Source organism: Microcebus murinus, chromosome 10, assembly GCF_040939455.1.
Source record: "Microcebus murinus isolate Inina chromosome 10, M.murinus_Inina_mat1.0, whole genome shotgun sequence".
In the NCBI taxonomy this organism is placed as follows: Eukaryota; Metazoa; Chordata; class Mammalia; order Primates; family Cheirogaleidae; genus Microcebus; species Microcebus murinus.
The window spans coordinates 55,877,173-55,900,049 of NC_134113.1; the positions used below are offsets into that span (position 1 = coordinate 55,877,173).

The window sequence follows — 22,877 nt, forward strand, 5'->3', positions numbered from 1 at the left end:
ACAATTGGGGTAATTGGAATAGAGCCTGGATATTAGATGGTGTTACAGAATTTTGCTAAAATTTTTTCACAGATATAATAATTTTGTTGTGGTTACATAAGAAACCTTTAGGATATAGGCTACAGTAGGCTTTCCTACTTTATGGCACTAATACACATTTTCCAGTCTTATCTCCCACTGCTCCCTGTGCTCAGCTCAATAGCATTTCTATTATGTCTAAAAGCGCTTCTAGGCTTCATGCCTTGCTCTTGCTGGCATTTCTCAAGCTAGAAAGCTCTCTTACCACTTGCTAAGGAACTACTAATCACCCACAATTCCTATTTCAAATTCACCTCCACTATAAAAGCTTCCTTGATTCTCCCCAATCTTTCTGACCTCTGAATTCCCATAGACCTGCATATCTCTCAGGTCACTTATTTTACTTTATTAAAAAACTAGATTGAAAGCTTCTGGCAGGCAAGAATGTCTCTTATCTCTAAATTCCCTTCTGGGTCCAGCCCAGTACCCTGGACAAAAGAATTTTTCTGTAAATATTTGGTGAATTAAACCCCTCTGGGATATAGGCTAAGTAAAAGTCAACAGAGAAAAAGACCAACAAAGCAGTGGTAAACTGATCTTCCTTTTTTCAGGGGAGAGCTAAAAAGTTTGCCACAGAGAAGACATGAACAGATGGTGAAAGCAGCACTGTAGTTTGAAATGTGAAGATGTATCATACTGTAAAAACACAATTAAGCCAGTTTAAATTCAGCCTCATGCTGTTTGAGTAGGAACTGGAAAAAAATCAAGCAGAATGTTTCATCCCTGTTGTGTTTACTAGTCACCAGACCTTCACCCCCAGCTTTTTAGAGGAGGAAGCCTGAGCAAAATGTGTTTCCACTCCTAAACTCTATTGCTTTTGAGAGAGGATCAGCAGCAAGTGAGGAGGCACAGATGTCAGAAGGGCTTATCAGGAACATTGTAAAGGGAGTGACTTGAGGTTAGGATTCAAAGGCAGGACACCTGGGTTTCAGTAATTGTTCTGCCATTTACCAATCTCTTTTGAGACTTGTTTCCTCATTTCTAAATTGGGATACTAACAACTTGCTTAAGGGGTTGAAATGATGAAGTGAGATCATGTTGCTAGAATGTTGGCAACATAAAGGAAGAGATCATCTCTTTCTTGTTATATCCCTGTGCCTGTTCCATAATAGGCACTTGATATTTGACACATATCACTATTTGACACATTAGCTCTTACATTACTCAGATTACATCCAATTTCTTATAGAAAAATCAAAAAGTGTTCCAGGGAATCCTTTCTTTTTTTTTTTTTTTTTTTGAGAAAGAGTCTCCTTTGTTGCCCAGGCTAGAGTGAGTGCCATGGCATCAGCCTAGCTCACAGCAACCTCAAACTCCTGGGCTCAAGCAATCCTGCTGCCTCAGCCTCCCGAGTAGCTGGGACTACAGGCATGCGCCACCATGCCCGGCTGATTTTTTCTATATATATTAGTTGGCCAATTAATTTCTTTCTATTTATAGTAGAGACAGAGTCTCCCTCTTGCTCAGGCTGGTTTCGAAGTCCTGACCTTGAGCAATCCGCCCACCTTGGCCTCCCAGAGTGCTAAGATTACAGGTGTGAGCCACCGCGCCCTGCCTGTCTTTTTTAAATTATTATTATTCATGTCTTTGGGGTTTTTTGTATTTTTCAACCATAGCATAGGCTTCTCCTCTCTAATATCTCCTGCTTTACCACATTGCTTCTATCTAACAGAGACTTTCCTAAAGGCATTGCTCTCAGGTCTTGATTTATAAACAGATAGCCTCACATTCAGAGAGGCTGAAACCATCAAGGTGAAGTTAAGGGTAAGTGAAATAAACTCTGGCCATACAGAATCTTTCTCTTTTCCTCATCTCTTTCACTTCATCTCATGAGACAGAAAAACAAGGATTAAGGCCAGGCATGATGGTTCACCCAGCTACTAGGGAGGCTGAGGCAAGATTGCTTTAAAAAGGGTTATTAAAAAAAGAAATAAAGAAAAGAAAAAGTATATACAGTTGGACATGGTTGCACACTTGTAGTCCCAGCTACTTGGGAGGCTGAAGCAAGATTACTTGAGCCCAGGAGTTTGAGACCAACCTGAGCAAGAGTACGACCTGTTTCTACAAAAAAAGAAAAAATTAGTCAGGTGTGGTGGCAAGTGCCTGTAGCCTTAGCTACTCAGGAGGCTGAGGCAGAAGGATCGCTTTAGCTCAGGAATTCGAGGTTTCTGTGAGCTGTGATAACACCACCGCATTCTAAACCAGGCAACAGAGTGAGACCCTGCCTCAAAAAAGAAAGAAAGAGGCCAGCTGTGGTGGCTCATGCCTATAATCCTAGCACTCTGGGAGGCCGAGGCGAGCGGATTGCTCGAGGTCAGGAGTTTGAAACCAGCCTGAGCAAGAGGGAGACCCTGTCTCTACTATAAATAGAAAGAAATTAGTTGGCCAACTAATATATATAGAAAAAATTAGCCGGGCATGGTGGCGCATGCCTGTAGTCCCAGCTACTCGGGAGGCTGAGGCAGGAGGATCACTTGAGCTCAGGAGTTTGAGGTTGCTGTGAGCTAGGCTGATGCCATGGCACTCACTCTAGCCTGGGCAACAAAGTGAGACTCTGTCTCAAAGAAAGAAAAAAAAAAAAGTATATACAGGCCCTCCCTTTCATTGTTGCCTCTTTTTTTTAGTCTCGGAGGTTGTGTCCACCTGGTGTGCCCTCCTGAGTTTCGGCACCAAATGTTAGGTCCAGAGCCAAGAGAGAGACACACGAAGCCCCGTGTGTAGCAAAATGCTGTTTACTTTAGCATCTGGGTACAGATGGGTTGAGACCGAAAAAGGTGTCCACCATTGTTGCCTCTTCAAGTCAGGAACTATATCTACATTCTTTTAATGCTCTTTTGATAATCCTACTTGGGAGAGCTAGTTGCCCTTAATCTTCAGAAGATAATATTATGTCAATTGTTAAGTATGTGTTGTTCACCCAAACACTTCTAAGTCCATTAGCCTTTTAAAAAACCAGAACTGTATCTTAGGTCCTTCTTGTCCCTCCCCTCTCCTCTTTTCTTCTGGCTTACAAGTCTTCCCATACCACCGTGCCTAATGGAGTGTTGGAAGGTGGAGAAGAGACGTTCAGGTTAGAAGCAAAGAAAATACTCTGGATAGAAACAAAAATGCCATTAAAATGTGAACAGTGTCCGCATGATCTCTATAAGCAGGCAAGTTATAGATGGACAACAACCTAAACGCTGGTGCTGGGGTACGGCTACTCAGCGTTAACCAAGGAAGCAATCTAAAAAGAGACGCCCAATTATCATCCTGGGCAGCGCACTCTCCAGCACCAAAGGAAGCAGATAAGGGCTACTGCTTACAACAGCTTACCATCCAGAGACCAGTCAGGAGTAGGTACAGAGAGAATTACGTAGAATTATTCTAGTTTTCAGTAGACTCCCAATTCAAGCTAACTGGTGGTACACACGGGCATCACACCTAGTCATCACTGTCTTTGACTTTGGGGAATTTACCCTCCGAGGGAAATTACCCTCCAATTCCATCATCTGTAAAACACCATCCTCTTGGATTGCTAGGACAAAACCCGATACATGGTTGGCCGAGGTTATTTCCTTTCTTTCACCTTTTTTGGGTGGGCCTGAAGTTTAAGGTTCCTGAGAGAGACTGTTGTCGCCTCGGCTTCCCCCACCCTTGCCCGAGATCGTTCTCTCTCAAATCTGCCAGTTTTCATGGAAACCCGCTCCCTGCTCCTGGGTCTCCTCTACAGCCCTGGCCTTCCAGGGCCCCTGAGCACCCTGCATGCCCGTCCTGCCCGCCCAGCCTTGGCTCCCCTCGGGCCTCAGCTCCTCGCGTTGGCGGGGCCGGGCAGTCGTCGAGGCCCGGCCGCCTACCTTCTCCTGGGCCCTGCTGAACTTCTTCTGCACCTGCTTGGCAAAGAGGCCGGCTGCGCCGCCCGCCTTGCCCTCCGCCATCCTGCCGGCTCCCTGGGGGCGGCTGCCTTGGCCCGGGGCCCTGTGGTTTTCTAGAGGCCCCTGAGGAGGAAGTGCGGGCTCCCGGCATGCCTCGCATCCGGCGGCGGTGGCGGGCGGGCCTCGTCCTCCCGCCCGCCGGCCGCCCCCCGCCGCCCCGACCCCAGGTGCGAGCCCGGGCCCACACGACGGCCACGCTGAGGCCGGCTCCACGGCCCAGCTCAGGAGTGCGGCCCAGAGCGGCAGGCTGGGGACCTGGCGGCGACGCCCAGAGCTGGGGCAGGGGCTGGGCTAGTGCAGAGCGGGGCGGAGACTTGGGCCTGCAGGCAGGTGGAGCTCACTCTAGCCCAACATCGAAGCTCCAGCCCTGAGGCTCCGGAACATCGGCCCCTCTGAACAAAGTCTTCAAATGTGGGCCAAGACTCGTTCATTCCGGAAAGCGAATTAGCTATCACAATCAGCACTGGAAAATAACTGAAACAACAGGATAGAAAATATTGTGAGTTCCACTCGGCAAGGGTATTTATTGTATCAGAAAACGTGTTTCAGTTATATGGGTATTCATTCCTAAGGGGCCAAGTGAATTATGTTTCTTGCTCCGGGTTGTAGTTTAGCCACTGCCAGAGATTGGCTCTAAGCCCGGAACTGGTAGGGACAGAGTGCAGAATGGGGACAGGACTCCAGATCTGGATTTGAAAGAAAGGAACAAATGAGTTGGAAGTAGAAATCAGATGGGGGTGGGGACGAGGGTGGGGGGTTCTTAGGAAAGGAGATGATCTCTATGGAAAAATGCTAAGGAGGAGAGTATGGACGCCTGTACTGGAGATGGGGGGCGAGTTTTTCTAGTTGGAGTACAGTGTACTAGATGAAAGCAGAATGTGAACACCGACACAGATTGTGCAAATTAGGGTGGGGCTGTTGAGATTACAACCATTGTTTCTGTAGGGAGAAGGTCTCCAAATAGAAGTTATTCTCTAATCTGTTTGAGGTTATAGCTGGAAATTGGGACACTAGGTTTGAAAGAACCATTTACTCAAGCATTTTACAGTAGAGATGAAATTCCCTCAAAGAAGGGAAGAAGGTCAAAATACACTTCCAAAGGAGTGGAGAGGGAAGCTGGAGGCATGACAGAAAATTAGAGGTCTTTGTCTGCTATTGTTTTCCATTTTAACCCCCTAAACAGACATTACTGCACTCAAGGTAAACCATGTGCCAGGCATTGTTGGATATTGGGATGCCAAGATGAATAAAATGCACTTGCTGACCTCAAGATGCCTTAAAGTCTGGAGGTGGAGATAGGTTGGTAATCAGATGATGATAATTCATTTATAGAGATTAATACAGAATTTTCAGGCAATATGTGATGAGGATTTATTCTGGATGTTAGCTTTGGTAATGGCCTGAAAGAGGCAGAATCTAGAAAAAGGAAGGACTTGATATTGGATGGGGAGAAGTGGGTAGAAGCCCAGAGAATGGTGATACTGCAGGAACACTGAGAGAAGATGGGCATAACAGGTGTGTCACTAGCAGAAGGAGGCCAATGTCACTTGCAGGACTACCCAGCCACTGCTCCTAAAAAACTGTTTAGTGCTAATATCTTGGGAACTGAAATTGATGGTCACCAAATCATGTAGTATTGCAGAAGAAACAACCCTTACAAGTTAACTAGATGAGGAAGTTGCATCACAGAAAGGGCTGGTGACTTGCCCAAGGTTACCCAGCTTCTCAGTGGTGAAACTGGGATGGGAACACAGAGGTCTTGGCTCCAGCCCAGCCTCTTATAGTACATACATACAGTGTTGTACAGGCCTCTGTTGATATAGCAGCCTACCAATTCCAGCACCTATCTCAGCCAGTTTCTCCCTGCTATAATATTTAATACCCTAGTCCAGGTGTCCTCAAACTATGGCCCACGGGCCACATGGGGGCTGCCTAGCACATTTATCTGGCCCACCGGGTGTTTTTGCCACCTCTGCCTGTCCTGCTTAGCAGCCGACTCTCCCAGGCCCACAGTGCACACTCCAACGGTCTGAGGGACAGTGAACTGGCCCCGTTTAAAAAGTCTGAGGACCCCTTCCCTAGTCCCTCTTGTCTGGTTTTCAGTGATTGGCATGAAAAGCTGCTTTTCATCCTTTTTAACCTTCTCCTTTCAGTTCCCCCTTCGCTTTCTCTCAGGCCAGTCTAACAGACTCAGCCATGGCCAGGACAGAGCAGAATATTCAGCTTCCCAGTTCTCTGTGGTTTATAGACCCCTGAATCCGGTTGACTATTTTCGTCTTAGCTTAAAATGCTGATTCACACTTAGTTTTAGGCCCCATATTGTTGTCACCTCTTCCTCTGTAGTCTGCCTCTTCCCTTCAACACTTTCCTTTTTTGGTTTAGTATCTTTTTTCTCCTTTTTTTCTTTTTGCACCCCAGGCTCCTTTCTAATTTGTTACTTTCTTAGTCTGACAACATCTAATCTACCTCCTAACCCTAATATTTCTATCTCTAGTGTATGCTAGTAGTTGCCATCACCCAGCAGTTGAGTGAACACTTGTTCTAGGGACTGAAGGAATAAACAAAAGAAGAATGAACTCATAATCTACCTGGGAGAGTTAGGGCACATGAGTTACTCAGGAACTTTTTAAAGCACTTTATGCCTTTGAATATAACAAATATGCTCAGAAGAGGGGGGCAGATGGACAAGTTAATGGATAGGTGGATCCTAAAATACAAAATGGATAATGTACAGCCACTCCCACTGGGCTTAGTTTGTGGATTGCTAATGGTAGCAGCAAAGGGAAGAACCAGCCCACAGATGTGGTGAAATCCAACTTGGGTCTTATAACTACTGTATTTCCTCTAGAAGGCTTAATTACAAATAGAAAGACACAGTATGGGCCGGGCGTGGTGGCTCACGCCTGTAATCCTAGCACTTTGGGAGGCCGAGGCGGGCGGATTGCTCAAGATCAGGAGTTCGGAACCAGCCTGAGCGAGACCCCGTCTCTACCAAAAATAGAAATAAATTAATTGACCAACTAAAAATATATATACAAAAAATTAGCCGGGCCTGGTGGCGCATGCCTGTAGTCCCAGCTACTCGGGAGGCTGAGGCAGTAGGATCGCTGAGCCCCGGAGTTTGAGGTTGCTGTGAGCCAGGCTGACGCCATGGCACTCACTCTAGCCTGGGCAACAAAGTGAGACTCTGTCTCAAAAAAAAAAAAAAAAAAAAAAGAAAGACACAGTATGATAATGTATATTCAGTTTTATTTGTTTTTTTATATCTGACTCAATACTCTCTTAGAGTGCTTTTTCCTTGTTGGTCTCAAGTCTATTTGCAGACCTAAGAACCATCTTGGGAAGGCTGCTGGACTCAGGAAAATGTTCAGTTGGAGGCAATGGCCTGAAAGAAAAAAGAGTTATGTCCACAGTCAGTAACTTCTGACCACCTCCTTTCTTATTTTCTCAGGGCTCCCCATAAAGTATGGCTCTCTACTGGGTTTATGAGGAGTTGAGAAGGTATGGGGGTATGTGTGACAAGAAGTCTCAGCTGTGATAGGACACCTCAGTGTTAATGGCAAATGCCCAGGACACAGTGGCAAGGACAGACCTTGAAGTGGCTGTGAGCCAAGATTCATGCCACAAGTCTCCAAGATGTTTGAAGGCTGGAGGGCACAGTGAAATGTGTTATGTGGCTCTTTTAGGACAGTGTAGGCAGAGTCTTACCTAAGTTTCAAGCATTGTTTAAGATGGTAAAACCTCCTTAAAAGTTAGAGCAAATTCTTGTAATGCCCTTAGAAAAAGCTTGTGGTGCCCTCTTTCCTTGCCCATGAACCTGCAAGCCTCTCTGAACTGATTTTTCCTTTGGCTTAGACTTAGGACAGCACTGATATTTCCCTGGTTCAGATCTGATATCGCCACCATCTTACCTTATGCAGTAAACAATAGAGTGAGTTTTGCTCAGTGGGTATGTGAAGGGGAGGGAACTCAGGATGGCATTATTGAAAAAAGTGCCTCTTTTTATTGAAAAAAGAGGGAAGAGAAAGGAATAAACACATGAATGTGGTAAGGAATTATGGCTTCCCCAGCCCAGCTTGTGCTCCCCAACCCAGCCAGTGCTTGGATTTCCAGGTGACCCTATTTCAACCCATAATTTGAGAGAACTCACATTATTTATCCAAGAGATGTAAGCAGAGACCCGGGTGAAGACTGTGGGCTTCCTGGAGACATTACAGCCCTGGCTGGACACAAAGCTGGTCACTCCATGGACAGCATACTGGCCATTCACCAAACAATGGAGGGGGCCTCCAGAATCACCCTGCAGGAAGAAGAGGCAGAGTCCTAAAACTCCAAATCTTTTGCTCTTTGGGCTTTTGTTTTCACTCTGCTCACCCCCATCTCTGTGAAATCCTGTACAGTTTTAAAGCTGCAAGTCAAATCTCTACTTCCTTCATATCCTCACAATCAAAATGAATCTCTTCTTCCTTTCTAAACAAAGTACTTCTTCTCTATCGCTGTACTTATTTCATGTTTTGCTTGGTATTTTGGTTTCATAACTTGTTTCTACCTCCCACACATATCTATGAACTTCTTGAGATAGGAACCATGTCTTACTGATATCTTTCCTCTCTACAATGCTAGCATAGAACTTTAAACATCTTTAGTTCTATAGCTTTTATTGACTTAAATTGAACCTGGGATGGGAGAAGTAGGGCATTCTAATAATTTTTTTATCCCCAGCATTTAGAACAATGGATCTAATTAGACCAAGTATTTGGACTCAGGGTACATAGTAAGCACACTAAACTAAACTGGAGTGAAGAAGAGAAAAAAAATGATGTATTAGATAGTGGTTATGTGCTCAGGCTTAGAATCAGAGGAACCTGAATTTGTAGAATATGACCTTGACACCCTCCTTATTCAGCTCCCAGAATGCCAGGTCTATAACACCAGGCATAAAAGGGAAGATATTTCTCTGGAAAATCTGACCAGTCTAAGAGGAAAGACCTAAAGATACTGACCATGGAGATTCCCCCCGCCCCCCCGCAAAATGGCCTCACCAGATAACCTGACAGAAATCCACTGTTGGTGAACCCCACCTAAGGCTCAGAGCTACCAATCAGCTTTTATCACCACACTCTGAAATAAAGGCAGATGGTCAAAGATGACCGAACATCTAAAGAAAGCCTTTAATGTAAAAATAAAGGTCAAAATGAAGAGACAAAGAGCTAAATAAAAAACAAAGGCAACCAAGACTATGCAGGGAGAAGAAAATAAGCAATAAAACTATGATTAATATTTGGCCAGGCATGGTGGCTCACGCCTGTAATCCTAGCACTCTAGGAGGCCGAGGTGGGCAGATTGCTCGAGGTCAGGGGTTCGAAACCAGCCTGAGCAAGAGCGAGATCCCATCTGTACTATAAATAAAAAGAAATTAATTGGCCAACTAATATATATAGAAGAAATTAGTCGGGCATGCTGGCGCATGCCAGTAGTCCCAGCTACTCGGGAGGCTGAGGCAGTAGGATTGCTTGAGGCCAGGAGTTTGAGGTTGCTGTGAGCTAGGCTGATGCCACGGCACTCACTCTAGCCTGGGCAACAAAGGGAGACTCTGTCTCAAAAAAAGAAAAACAAAATATTGCATTCATGATACAAGAACAGCATGCTACTAAACAGAACATTCAGAGAATAAAAAGAATCTTTGGAAATTATAAATCTGATAGATTAATAATAGAAATGAAAGATTAGAGTAGTTGGAACATAAAGTAGAACAAAATATAGAGAAAATAAGAGGATTGGTTTAGGAGGTAAAAATATGAATAACAGAAATTGTAGAAAGAGAAAACTAAAAATGGAGGGGAGAAAATCATCAACAAACAAACAACACTTTCAGAATCAAAGGTTTGGAGTTTCTATGCCAAGACACAGACCACTAAGGTCACAAGAAGATGAAACAGGTTGCTTACAAATTAGTGGAGAGTGTGGGGTTGAATTAGTGATAAGTTGACTATGTATTAACCAAATGAAAGACAGTTAACAACAGGGAAAACAAAGTTATGCAGCAAAGGAAAAGTAATCCTAGACTATTATTAATACATGATTTAGTTGTGAATAGCATTTTGCATAATCATAATAAACACTGAATGTTGATCTAACCAAAATTATTTCGGGAGGTTGAGGTGGGGCTTTAAAAAGTTCATGCTTGAGGGCAGGTATGTGTATATAAAAGGCAAAGAGATCCACATCTGCCATAACTGAAAAGTTGAAGTAGCAATGTAAATATATATTTTTAAAGGTATGGATGTAGACACCAAAGGAATCAGGTGTGAAGAGTTGCATGTGGTCCTCTCTAGGGAGGGAGAACTAAAGGAGTGAAGGGAGCGCAATGACTGTTCTTCCCATCATTGAGCACTATAATTTTATTTGCCATTTAGAGCAATTTGGTAGGTATAGCTTCAATAAAATTGAAAACTAAAAAAAGAACTAGGGAAAGAGACCAAAAGTTCAGATTGGGGATAATTCTTTTAAAGAGGAACTAGCTGGACCCCACCCAAACTACTGGTTAAGAAAAGATGTTTTCTTTCTTTCTTTTTAAAATTTCTCCACTTTTGAAGGATGTTTTCTTTAGATTACTGTACTCAAAACAAACTAAAACAACCTAAATCTCTCCCACTTAAATTCTATCAGGGATTTGGGAGTATTTCAGGGCTAGAGAAAGGGAAGATAAATGAATTATATTTAATACTATTGTCTTATGCTAATTGACCTGAAAAGAGACCCCAGCTCTGGAGAAATGGAGGGTGGGCTGAGGATTTTATAGCAGAGGGAAGAGCTGGAAAGAAATCAGTGGGAATGAGTGATTGAAGTAGGGAAAAGAACTGGGGACCCAGAACTGAAAGCCCAGAAGATATACTATTTGAGAAGCTCCCATGGGAAGGGACCTAGAGACACAATTGCCTCAGAGAATTCTCAGTTTGGAATAGCAGCCAGAGGAAAAGTACCCTAGTGTTTCAGAGTTCAAGGCCTGAGAGAGAGCAAAGGGACGTTTATTTATTTATTTTTTTGAGACAGTGTCTCGCTTTGTTGCACAGGCTAGAGTGAGTGCCGTAGCATCAGCCTAGATCACAGCAACCTCAAACTCCTGGGCTCAAGCAATCCTACTGCCTCAGCCTCCCGAGTAGCTGGGACTACTGCGCCACCATGCCCGGCTAATTTTTTTCTATATATATTAGTTGGCCAATTAATTTCTTTCGATATTTATAGTAGAGACGGGGGTCTCACTCTTGCTCAGGCTGGTTTCGAACTCCTGACTTCCAGCAATCCACCCACCTCGGCCTCCCAGAGTGCTAGGATTACAGGTGTGAGCCACCGCGCCCGGCTAAAGGGACGTTTATTAACTCAGAAGGCTAAACCTGGCTGGGTGCAAACAAGACAATTCCAAGGCCAGGTGTGGTGGCTCATACCTGTAATACTAGCACTCTGGAGGCTGAGGCTTGAGCTCAGGGAGTTTTGAGACCAGTCTGAGCAACAGTGAGACCCCCATCTCTACTAAACATAGAGAAATTAGTCTACTAAACCTAGAAAAATTAGGCAGGCATGGTGGCATGCACCTGTAGTCTCAGCTACTCAGGAGATCGGGGCAGAAGGATCTCTTGAGCCCAAGAGTTTGAGGTTGCAGTGAACTATGATGACACCAGAGCAAGACTGATTTGGGGGTGGAGGGTGGGGGCTGAAGCTACCTCACAAGGTTATAGGTAGAGCTGGTTGATAAGGCTCTGGAAGAGGTTGCATTATGCATTAATCTCTCTCCTTTTCTTTTTGCCCTTATTCCCATGTAGAGTTACTGGGATACAGGACTTTTAAGTTTTAATGCCAGGAAAGTTGGGAGCAAACTAGGATGAGTTTGTCACCTTATTTCCATGGTTCTTTGTGCTCACAAAAAAACCTATTAATCGGCCGGGCGCTGTGGCTCACGCCTGTAATCCTAGCTCTTGGGAGGCCGAGGCGGGCGGATTGCTCAAGGTCAGGAGTTCAAAACCAGCCTGAGCAAGAGCGAGACCCCGTCTCTACTATAAATAGAAAGAAATTAATTGGCCAACTGATATATATATAAAAAATTAGCCGGGCATGGTGGCGCATGCCTGTAGTCCCAGCTACCCGGGAGGCTGAGGCAGAAGGATCACTCGAGCCCAGGAGTTTGAGGTTGCTGTGAGCTAGGCTGTCGCCACGGCACTCACTCTAGCCTGGGCAACAAAGTGAGACTCTGTCTCAAAAAAAAAAAAAAAAAAAAAAAAAACCTATTAATCCTTTCATTCTATAATTTCAGCCAGCCTACTAGCCTCTTGCTGGCTTCTCTTCCTCCTCTAACTAGCTTGGACCTTGCAGTTGATCTGCAAGCCTGTCCTTTTGCCCCCGTCATGCAGGAAAACCTAGTCCTGGATTAATCCACTCCCTACAATGGGTTTTTGTTTTTTTTTTTTTTTTTTTTTTTTTTTTTTTGAGACAGAGTCTCACTTTGTTGCCCAGGCTAGAGTGAGTGCCGTGGCGTCAGCCTAGCTCACAGCAACCTCAAACTCCTGGGCTCAAGCGATCCTTCTGCCTCAGCCTCCCGAGTAGCTGGGACTACAGGCATGCACCACCACGCCCGGCTAATTTTTTTGTATATATATTAGTTGGCCAATTAATTTGTTTCTATTTATAGTAGAGACGGGGTCTCGCTCTTGCTCAGGTTGGTTTCGAACTCCTGAACTCAAAGGATCCGCCCGCCTCGGCCTCCCAGAGAGCTAGGATTACAGGCGTGAGCCACCGCGCCCGGCCTACAATGGGGTTTTGAGTAAAATAGAGTGAATCATACACTCACATGGTCATTGTGTGATCTCCAAACTCAGCCTATCAGCAACATCTTAGAGGACAATCCTTCTCCTGTTCACATTAATTATTCTAGATCCACACAACACTTGCCCCTTCATTTTCAGCAGTCGAGTTGACTCCTCCTACTCCTCTTAGTAGTTCCTGAGTAACTAGAAGCCATGATGCAGAACACCTGCCAACTTCCAGCTACCCAACCTGCAAATTTTCACATCCATGTGTACATCTGGTATTGCTCTTGCTGTTCAAAGACAGCTCCATCTGTGCTCTTGGTTCCATCTCTCCCTTGTGCTGTGAGATCTTCTGCCATCGTTATTACCTCCCTTTGACTCCACAGGATCCTTTCCTCTTTGCCTGTTTATGCACTCAGTTTTCTTCCCCCTTCATAACTTAGTATCTTTAAAGCTACCAGACTTTTTCTGTTTTTCTCTTTCAAGCAAGATTCTTGGAAGAATAATCTACATTCCCTGCTATATTTCTTAATGTCTCTTTATTTCTTACCCTTCAATCAAGCTTCTGCCCTTACCACACCACTGAAACTGCTCTTGCTGAGGTTACCAGTGACCCACCAATTGCAACCACCCTGTGCTGGAGTGCAAAAGTAGCCACAAACAATGTATAAATGAACCACTGTGGCTGTGTTCCAATAAAATGTTATTTATGGACACTGAAATTTTATATATATTTTCACATGTCATTACATATTACTTTTTTGATTTTCCCCAACTGTTAAAAAATGTAATAACCACTGTAAGCAAGCAAGTCATACAAAAACCAGCAGTGGGCTGGATTTCCCTTGTGGGGCTCCAAACGTCTGCTCTGCTCTGGCTGTAGGGAACATCCTATAATTCTCCATGTGTTCTAGGTTGTTTCTTGGCCCCATGTCTTTATTCATACTGTTACCTTCCTCTGAATGTCTTTTCTCCTTTTTGCCTGGCCTATTCCTATCTAACCTTCCACTTTCTTGAGGAAGGCAAGTCTTTTCTGACCCCAGGAGGTAGAGGTAAGTACCTATCCTTGGGCTTCCATATCACCCTATGCATATCTTTGTTATAACACCTAACCACATTGTGTTACCAAGTTCTATTGCATGTCTGCTCCTCTGGTTCCTCCACTTGACACTGATTCATCTTTGTACCCTTAGCACTTAGCACAGTGCCTGGTATATAACAGATACACAATGAACATTTGTTGAACAGCATTAAGAAATCTGTACAATGGTTCATTGCTGATTGATCTTGTCTAAATAGAGGAATATTCTATTTATTATGTACTTTGTTTTTTAAAGTATTAAAATAAGTTATTTTGTGTATTTCCCCCCATCATGCTCACCTGAAAATACTGCCCAAAATACCACTGGGGTAAAGGGGCAGTAGTGGAAGAACTAGTAAGAACAGTTGGGGTTGATGGGAGTGAGGCTGTCTTACACACAATTACAACCACCCGTCAATGCCTGGCCCCATCACTGCCATAAAAATTAAAATCTGGATCACAAGTACTAAGAACACACACATACACTAATATGTAAATATTGAACCATGTCCAAGATTTTGAGGTGGGAACATTGAGCATGATGAATTTTAAAGTTCCTTTCGACTGACATTCTGTGAGTATAGAGTTACTAGCACAGAATCATTCTCACTCAGATGCCAGAGTGGAAAGTATAGTTTGTACATGGGTGCGAGAGTAGGTGTGGAATAGGAGGTGATGAAATGGTGAAGGGGTTAGAGGCAGAGAGGGGAGGAACCTGGAGTGGGACTTCTGACACCTCCTGCATGTGGTTACCTGGCATCCAGAGCGAACTCCATCTCCACCCGCACACACCATGGTGTTCTTCACAGTAGAGCCCCAGTAGGAAGAGCTGGAGCAAGTGGCATAGTTCACGGAGGGCAGGTAAGCCTGCTGCAGGGTCTGGGACAGCTGTCCGTTGGCTGAACAGGACACACAACATTGGAGGTCAGCCCCAGATGCTGTCCAGGGAAAAAACCTTCCATGCTTGCCAAACCTCGAGCTCTGGTGAAAGGGCAAGCTCCTTTCTATGTCAGGGATCCTCCTTCACTCTTAGATGGCCATGACACATCCCTTCCTTCAGAGAGTCATCCTTACTTATTGTTCCCAGGCCTCAAACCACTCCTGTTTTTTTCACTCATGGATAACTTAGTTAAGTAGTTAGAATGGTCTTATGTATTGATAACTTATGTCTGCTCTGCTTCCTTTGACTGTAAACCCCAGCAGAGCTGGGATTGTGCATGCTTGTTCCATTTCTTAAGAGCTTGGTGCAGTTTTCCTTTCTCTTGCTCTTTAGACTTTTCAAAGCCTTTGCTTTGTCTTATTTCTTTGTTATAGATCAAGACATTGAACCTCAATAACATTATGTGAATGGAGCAGAGCTGGATTAGAAGCCTGTGTCTCTCTCAGCTCCAGGTTTTCCTAGACTTGCTGCTCATAGCAAGGCCTTGCCTTGCCTCTAGAAGCCAAATACTTCCTGGTGGCTGATAGACTTCTGTATCAGGTTTAATGTTTCTGCCCTTCTTAATGATCTCTATAGCCCTCCCACCTTTCCATGTTATCTGTATAATGTTCCCTACCTGAAATCTTTCCACGATGACCAGAAAAGAGGTGAGGCTTCCTCTGCCCTATAGCTGCCCCTGGTTCATTTACTCCAACTCATAGCCCAGTGCTTGCCTATGGAAGTAGCATGATGGTATAATGACCATCAAAATGAGAGCCAGGGCTGGGCACAGTGGCTCATCCCTGTAATCTCAGCACTTTGGGAGGCCAAGGTAGGAGAATTGCTTTGAGACCAGCCTAAGCAACATGGTGAGACCTCATCTCTATAAAATAGTTTTCTAAATTAGCTGGGTGTGGTGGACACTCCTGTAGTCCCAGCTACTTGGAAGGCTGAGGAAGGAGAACCATTTGAGCCTAGGAGTCCAAGGCTGCAGTGAACTATGATCACACGACTGTACTCCCACCTGGGTGACAGAGGAGACCCTGTCTCAAAAAACGAACAAAAAAAAAAAAGTGAGAGCCAGGATGCCTGGGTTCTGGCCCCAGTTTTGACTGACTTGTCATATGACAAGATCCTTAATTTCTTTGCCCTGGGTTTCCTCGTGTGTACAATGAGGGACTGGTACAAAATACTCTCTGAGGCAAGTCTTTTTTTAGTTCTAAGAGTCTATGAATCTTGACTGTGCTACCATATAACTACCATATAACTTGACTATGCTACCATCCATTCTTAGCTTGATTTATTTAATGCATTGATTTATTTAATGCATCAATTATTTTATCTATGGTTCCTTTGGTTCCCAGTCTCTGGCTATAAACACCTAGGACTACAGAAAAATGTGCCCCAGAACTCAGCTACCTATTCAAGACCTCTGGTGGATGCTGCCAATGTAGGTGACTTACTCTTGGTCCTGCCCCAGCCTGTGATGTAGCAGGGACTGTTGTTAGCCAGGATGGTTCCCGCCTGGGGCAGAACACCCAGCTGGACGTAGCCATTGAGGGTAACGCTCTGGGCCAGGCGCAGCAGGGCGATGTCATAGCTGCAGGAGGAAAGGAGACTACTCACTCCTGGGATCAGTGATTCCCTCAGGTCAGCATCTGCACTGGTCCTCTCTAAGCCTTTGTGTCCCCATGGAATAGGAAAGCAAACAACCACTTTGAAAAAGGAGGAGCCTAACTTGCTAAGTATCAAACTTGAGCAATTACGGATTTTGGTTGTAGGACATTATATGTTTAATAGCAACATCTGCTGGTAGGATTTTGGTATTGCAGACTAATGCTGATCTCCACAATCCAAGGAGGTGGAGAACCAGGAATCTGAAAGGAGCAGAGTGGTGTGATCTTGGTGGCAGGCTTCTCAAAAAAGAAAGATGTAAGAGACTGCGTGACTCTGAAAGCCAGCAGAATATCCCAATTACTTAAACCCATCCCTGCCTCCACACTCTATAGAACTGACCACCATCTTCATGACTTCCTTTCCGTAAGTTTACTACTTGATCTTGAAGTTTTCCCACGTAAGATTCACTTTAAGGGCCAGGCGCAGTGGCTCACGCCTGTAATCCTAGCACTCTGGGAGGCCGAGGTGAGAGAATTGCTTGAGCTCAGGAGTTTGAGACCACCCTAAGCAACAGCAAGACCCCGTCTCTATTTTTTAAAAAAGTTTGGGGTGGGGGGAATAAATTTACTTTTGCTGGTAGGGCGAGTCTGTTCCATAAAGTGAATAATAACAATAAAAACCAAACAATAAAAATGGGAACATTAAACTCTGCAGAGAAGGAGCTTCAGGTAATCTAATCACAAAAACCTAAAGTCCTCAAAGTCTTCAAAAATTCTCAAGTCCTCTGTAACACAAATTCACAAAGTCCTCCTGGATGAATGAGCCAGCTCGTTGCTCCCTCCAGGACACGGTGCCTTCTCTTAGGCTCAGTGCGCTCCTCAGCCAAAGGACAGGCCATGAGCCATGAACTGGGTTTCAGGCAATGCAATCCCTCCAGCCCTCACGAGAGAACACGTGAAGGAAGCCAAGCCCGAGCCGCTGGCCAGGCAGCTCTCCACCTCCTAGCCCAGGCCTGCCCAGCCTGTGCCTACCCGGCAGCCACGTTATTGCTGTTCCAGTTCGGATGCACCACGATCTTCTGCACCCTCACGTACTGCTCGGTGCCATCGTTCTGGTTCAGGTTGTGCTCTCCGACCACTACACGGAAGGTCATCTGGCTGGAGTGAAGGAAGAAAAGGAAGCCCTGACTGATCCAGAGGGCTCAAACCTTCTCTTTTCCCCCTTAGAGAAAAGTTGGGGGGCCATCTTATATACTTTCTTCAGAACAGGAATCCATCTTTTTTTTTTTTTTTTTTTTTAAAGCTAGTCAAGCGTGGTTGTGGGGGGAGACAATGTTAAATCAGCTTAACAATAACCCACAACCCTCGGACCAACTAGGAATCCATCTTAATCTGGCTCGGGCAGAGGAGGAACGGAAGACCCTCAAAGAAGAGGAAGTAACAAGCTCCCTAATTTACTAACTTGTGAGAGTGAAAAAAACTGTCATCAACTTCATTTTCAAAATTTTTTAAGCTGAACATCGTAGGCTGAATATCTCGTAACCTGGGAACTGTGTGGTGAGCATAAATGAAATAATGACTCTCAGCCACAGAGATTTTGAGGGAAGCATACACTCCTAGACTAGTGGTTCTTAAAGCGCGGTAGACTGGCAGCATTGGGATCACCTGGAAACTTGCTAGAAATGCAAATCATCAGGCCTCACCCCGGACCTACCAAATCAGAAACTCCGCTGTGTGGGGCTCAGCGTGCCTTCCAGGTGATTCTGATACATGTTCAAATTTGAGAACCATTGCCCAAGACAAGTATGAAAAAATAGTTACTAGTGAGACGTTGTCTAGGCACTTAAATATTTAGTCAATGCTCACAACAGCTCTATAAACTAGGTATTAGGACACCATTTTAGAGAGAGGAGAATGGGGGCATAGAGAAGCTAAGTTGCCCAACATTACATAGCTAGAAGTTGGGGGAACGAGATGTGAACCTGAGCCTGCTTGACTCCAAAATTTGTACTTTTCACCATGTTACCTCTCTATGGGCCCCCAAACACAAACGGACTAGGCCATGGCTGCTGCCCAGCCCCTTAAAGTTCTGCCCTGTGGGGCTGAGGTTGCAAATTCATCCAGAAGGTCCAGCCTCTTCCCCACCCAGGGCTCAGAAAAGCTGGTCTTTGTTTTTCTTACGAGTCCACGCAGTGAGCCGCTGTCATCACCCAGTTTTGTTTGATGAGGGTCCCTCCACAGGTGTGATACCAGGAACTTCCGGACAGGTACTGGAGAGAAATCTAGATGGGGAGGAAAGAAAGGAGGGATAGGTTGGTGTTTATTGAAAGGTTTTGCCTCAAACCCCTGGCATCCCTCAAAACCTCCAACTTTCTGGGCTAGGGAGGGCAAATAGATGCCAACTGTTGTTGATTGGTTGGTAGTGGCCACCTGGAGTGGTGTTGAGGCAGAATGTGTAGATGCCTCTGGGGGTCAGCAGGGAAGAGTGCACCATTGTTTGGTGGTTTGTTGTGTACAGGGACAAGTGTAGTAAAGGTACACTTGCATGGTGTATTTGTCAGTCTTTCTCTAGGTTGTTGCAATGGGCCTAGAACCAAGGTGCTGTCTCCATTCTCTCTCTCTCTCTCTTTTTTTTTGAGACAGAGTCTCGCTTTGTTGTCCAGGCTAGAGTGAGTGCCATGGCATCAGCCTAACTCACAGCAACCTCAAACTCCTGGGCTCAAGCAATCCTACTGCCTCAGCCTCCCAAGTAGCTGGGGCTACAGGCATGCACCACAATGCCCGGCTAATTTTTTCCTCTATATATTAGTTGGCCAATTAATTTCTTTCTATTTATAATAGAGACGGGGTCTCGCTCTTGCTCAGGCTGGTTTCAAACTCTTGACCTCAAGCAATCTGCCCGCCTCAGCCTCCCAGTGTGCTAGGATTACAGGCGTGAGCCACTGCACCCAGCTTCCATTCTCTTTTGGAAAGGAAATGTAGCCAAAGAATTGTCCCATCACCTAAGCCCAAATTTAGGTCTCCGGAGCTCTGCCTTCAATGTTTTCTTTTCTTTTCTTTTTTTTTCGAGACAGAGTCTCACTGTGTTGCTCAGACTAGAGTGCCATGGTGTCAGCCTACCTCACAGCAACCTCAAACTCCTGGGCTCAAGCAATCCTTCTGTCTCAGCCTCCTGAGAAGCAGGGACTACAGGCATGCACCACCATGCCTGGCTAATTTTTCGATATATATTAGTTGGCCAATTAATTTCTTTCTATTTTTAGTAGAGACAGGGTCTCGCTCTTGCTCAGGCTGGTTTTGAACTCCTGACCTTGAGTGATCCTCCCACCTCCAGCTCCCAGAGTGCTAGGATTACAGGCGTGAGCCACTGCGCCTGGCCTCAATGTTTTCAAGATATATCCTGTCCCTCCACTTCAGGAAATACTTAGAAATACCAATGGAATGTTCATCTTTATCAGTTCACCTCTCTTCTTCTAGCAACTCACACTATACAATAACTCTATTCCTGAAAATTGGGGCTCAAACTTCTGTAAATTGAATATAACTCTGATGGCAGTGATTCAGAGTATGGATATTCACCAGTTAATTTGCCAGTTTTACATACACATTTAGATTATTTAAATCAGGGCCCAGCTGCCCTGTTACAAAAGTGGAAACTCTTTAAATAGCCAACTAAGCAACATACTGTATTTGGGTGTGTTTGTGTGTGACACACACTGTGTGGACTGGTGTGTGCATGTGTGTTTCAAGGTTTGTGGAGTCTGAGGTGTGAGTCTGGCACAATCTTTAGAGTGTAGCACAAGTGTGGGAGTACAAATGTGACTTGTGTTTGGTGTGTGCCTTGGGGAATGAGTGTGATTGGTGTTTAAATCTCCTCCTCCAATTCTTTTGCATTTGGAAAAACAAATAAGCCTGGTCCCATCCATCCTTAAAATCCAGAATTCAGACGGCTGGAGAGCTGCCTGTTATAAACACACATAATATGTTATGTCAGTGCACAGCAACTCTTATTTGAGTGGAAGTCTGGGGCTGCGAAGGGACACCCACCTGAGAAGGCCAGGAATTCTTCTGGGCCTCAGTCCCTCCAACTACCCGGGCATTGGTTTCCGGAAAGTCCTGGGTGCTGTGTCCTTTGTGGGGCAGAAGAAAAGTGAGTGATGACTAAGCGTGGGGTCAGCCAGGGGTGGGGGTGGGGGCGGTGGTTGTGCTTTGAGGAATGTTAGCCTTGTCTGCAAATTCATAGCTCCTCCCTAACAAATGAGGGGCCCAGCTGTGAGTTCTCTGAGCCCCTTTTGAAAGCAGGAGAGGCTGAGTGTCTTCTGCTTCCCCCAGGTGTCCCCAGAACTCTGGCATGCTATGAAAGACCTATCTCAAATCACCAGCCTACGGCCCCTGAGGCTCCTTGTGGTCTGGGCCTTACTCAAGGTCACCCCTTGGCTTGAAGGGACACCCCACCACCAGCCCCCAATACCCCTGGATTCTTTGGCAGGATTCTCTAGGGGGCAGGGACAGCAGTGCACATCCCAGCCAGATACCAGCTGGGCGTTGTGGGGAAGCCCAGGCTCCCTGGAAGGGACTTCTCTCTGCTTTATGACTCAGGCACCTGCCACCCAGAGGGGCCTGCTTGACCAGTGGCCCTGACATTTCCTATTTTGGGCTCCAGGAAAATAAAGTTTTTTGCTAGATCTACAGGCAGAGCGTCCCACCACCGCCCTGGGATGGAGAGCTGGCCTGGGCTTAGGGACCGCTTTCCGACCCTCCGCTCAAATCCCCCTCACTGTAGAACTCAAGGCAAATGATCCACTTACCATAAAGGACCAGGGCAGCGAACACCAGGAAGCGCAGCATGTTGCCAGTGAAGTAGACCACTGCCCCCTTGCCATGAACCAAGCCCGCTTTATACTTCTCTTATCAGCAGCTTTGCTGACCTTCTTCCTGCCAGCTGGCAGGGCTGCGAGGGGAAGGCAGGGAAAATCACAGGTGACATGGAAACACAAATGAAAAGATTTCTTTTTCAAGTAAACTAATTTATCTGTTATTCAAAGACAGCACAAGGCCAGAGCTGAATTAATCATCTGCTTTTAGTTGAAAAGCATCCATCAAACTCTTTTTCAGAAATAAGATGGAGCGCTGGGACTGGCTTTTCCCTCAGGTTACTCCCCTCGACTGTCCTCTGTGGCACCGTGAAGGCAGAGACCTGTCCTGTGCACTAGCAGGTAGGGACGATGTGGCTGTTAGCAAGAGAGTAGTCAGCAAGGGGAAGGAAGACACAGCAACTCCCCGAGAGGGAGAAGGCGCGTGCGCAGACGTAGGTGCAGAACAGCAGACAAAAACAAAGTAGGTGCAGTGGAGAGAATTATGGTGGAGGAAAGTATTGAGAGACAGGTTTGGGGAGACTCTCAGATGGAGAGCCAAGAAGGGGGCTCCAGAGAAGGAGAATGTCTGGCATGTTAAGAGAGGGAATCCTCAAGGACAAGGAGACCATCTGAAGGTTGCGAAGGTGGAGAGCAGAGAGAGCAGGAGGGGAGGAGCAGGCAGGTCCTGCGAAAGGAAAATGCCATTAAAGTCCAAAGAGGAAGAAGGAGGGAGGTCCACTGCACACTACTCCGTGAGGTGGGCAGAGGCCTTGGGTTGGGCACAAAATGATCAAAGCCATTGCAGGCCCCAGAGCAGAGGACTGTGGGTGGAGCAGTGATGGTAGCAAAGCCTGGAAATTTAGGCAGGAAGAAACCAGGAATCTAGAGGGAAGCAGGAAACTCACCTGGCCCACCTGGAGCTTTTTGTCACCTTGACCCTCCAGAATTCGCTTCATGGCTCACAAGATGTGGAAAAGGCTGTTCATAGGAGTCAGCACAGACTGGCACCTTTTCAGGGTCCTTGAGCTGTTCAGGGGATTTGCTCTTTGATGCTCAGACAACCTGGAGGGCTCCCTCTCCAGCCCAACCTGCAGCATTCCTATGCAAAGTGAACCTCTGGAAAGAGGGCTGAGCTGGGCTAGGGAACCCAGGGCCTCCCTTGTCATTCTCCTCCCATTTCCTTGCCTCCCCTGGAGAGTAAGGGGACAGCTCCAGCCCCAAGATGAGGAATCTGAGAGGAAGCTTGAGGGCCTCCTAAAGGTTACCTCTTGACATCATGTACTCCAAAGTGGTGAATCTTGAAGGGCAAGGCCAATTTCACATCTGTCTTTGTACCCTTGGCCTAGCCCAGAGCAGCCCAATCTGTATTTGCTTAAAAGCCAAATTCCAGGACTGCATTTAAGACCCTCACAATCGGTCCCATGCTGATCAGTCTCTTTTATTCTCTTAGAGTTAGGTCTAAACAATGGCCTTGGCTTAAATTTTGAGGTACTGCATTTCTTCTAAGCAATTCTAGTTCTAGGAATGCATCCTTTTGAAATAACCACAGGCATAAATGTACTATGTACAAAAGAAATGTACAAGGTTGTGGGTCATGATATAGTTTGTCACA

At 45.6% G+C, this 22,877-nt stretch overlaps 2 protein-coding genes across 2 annotated transcripts in view; both read right to left on the reverse strand.

Annotated features, from left to right (window-relative positions):
• Positions 1-4,075, reverse strand: part of BIN2 (bridging integrator 2) — a 39,042-nt gene extending 34,967 nt beyond the window's left edge. Inside the window, exon 1 of the mRNA XM_012762643.3 lies at positions 3,915-4,075. Within this exon, the coding sequence (XP_012618097.1) occupies positions 3,915-3,995 (81 nt within the window). The 5' untranslated portion in view covers positions 3,996-4,075. The remainder of the gene's footprint in view (positions 1-3,914) is intronic.
• Positions 4,076-7,226: 3,151 nt separating this feature from the next.
• CELA1 (chymotrypsin like elastase 1) lies at positions 7,227-21,315 on the reverse strand. Its single transcript, XM_012764742.2, has 8 exons — positions 21,218-21,315; positions 20,457-20,539; positions 18,591-18,691; positions 17,442-17,567; positions 16,257-16,393; positions 14,628-14,773; positions 8,143-8,292; positions 7,227-7,377 (listed from the first exon to the last, which is right to left on the reverse strand). The coding sequence occupies exons 1-8, from the start codon at positions 21,255-21,257 to the stop codon at positions 7,360-7,362; spliced, it is 801 nt and encodes a 266-aa protein (XP_012620196.1). The 5' UTR covers positions 21,258-21,315; the 3' UTR covers positions 7,227-7,359.
• Between the last annotated feature and the right edge of the window lie 1,562 nt (positions 21,316-22,877).

What these genes read in the sequence shown, in the direction of transcription:
- CELA1 (XM_012764742.2), bottom strand. Translation starts at nt 21,257, where the DNA reads ATGCTGCGCTTCCTGGTGTTCGCTGCCCTGGTCCTTTATG. An exon ending in CGCTGCCCTGGTCCTTTATG is followed by an intron (nt 20,540 to 21,217) that starts GTAAGTGGATCA and finishes TGCCCCACAAAG; the next exon opens with GACACAGCACCCAGGACTTT. An exon ending in GAGTTCGCTCTGGATGCCAG is followed by an intron (nt 8,293 to 14,627) that starts GTAACCACATGC and finishes TTCTTCCTGCAG; the next exon opens with GGTGATTCTGGAGGCCCCCT.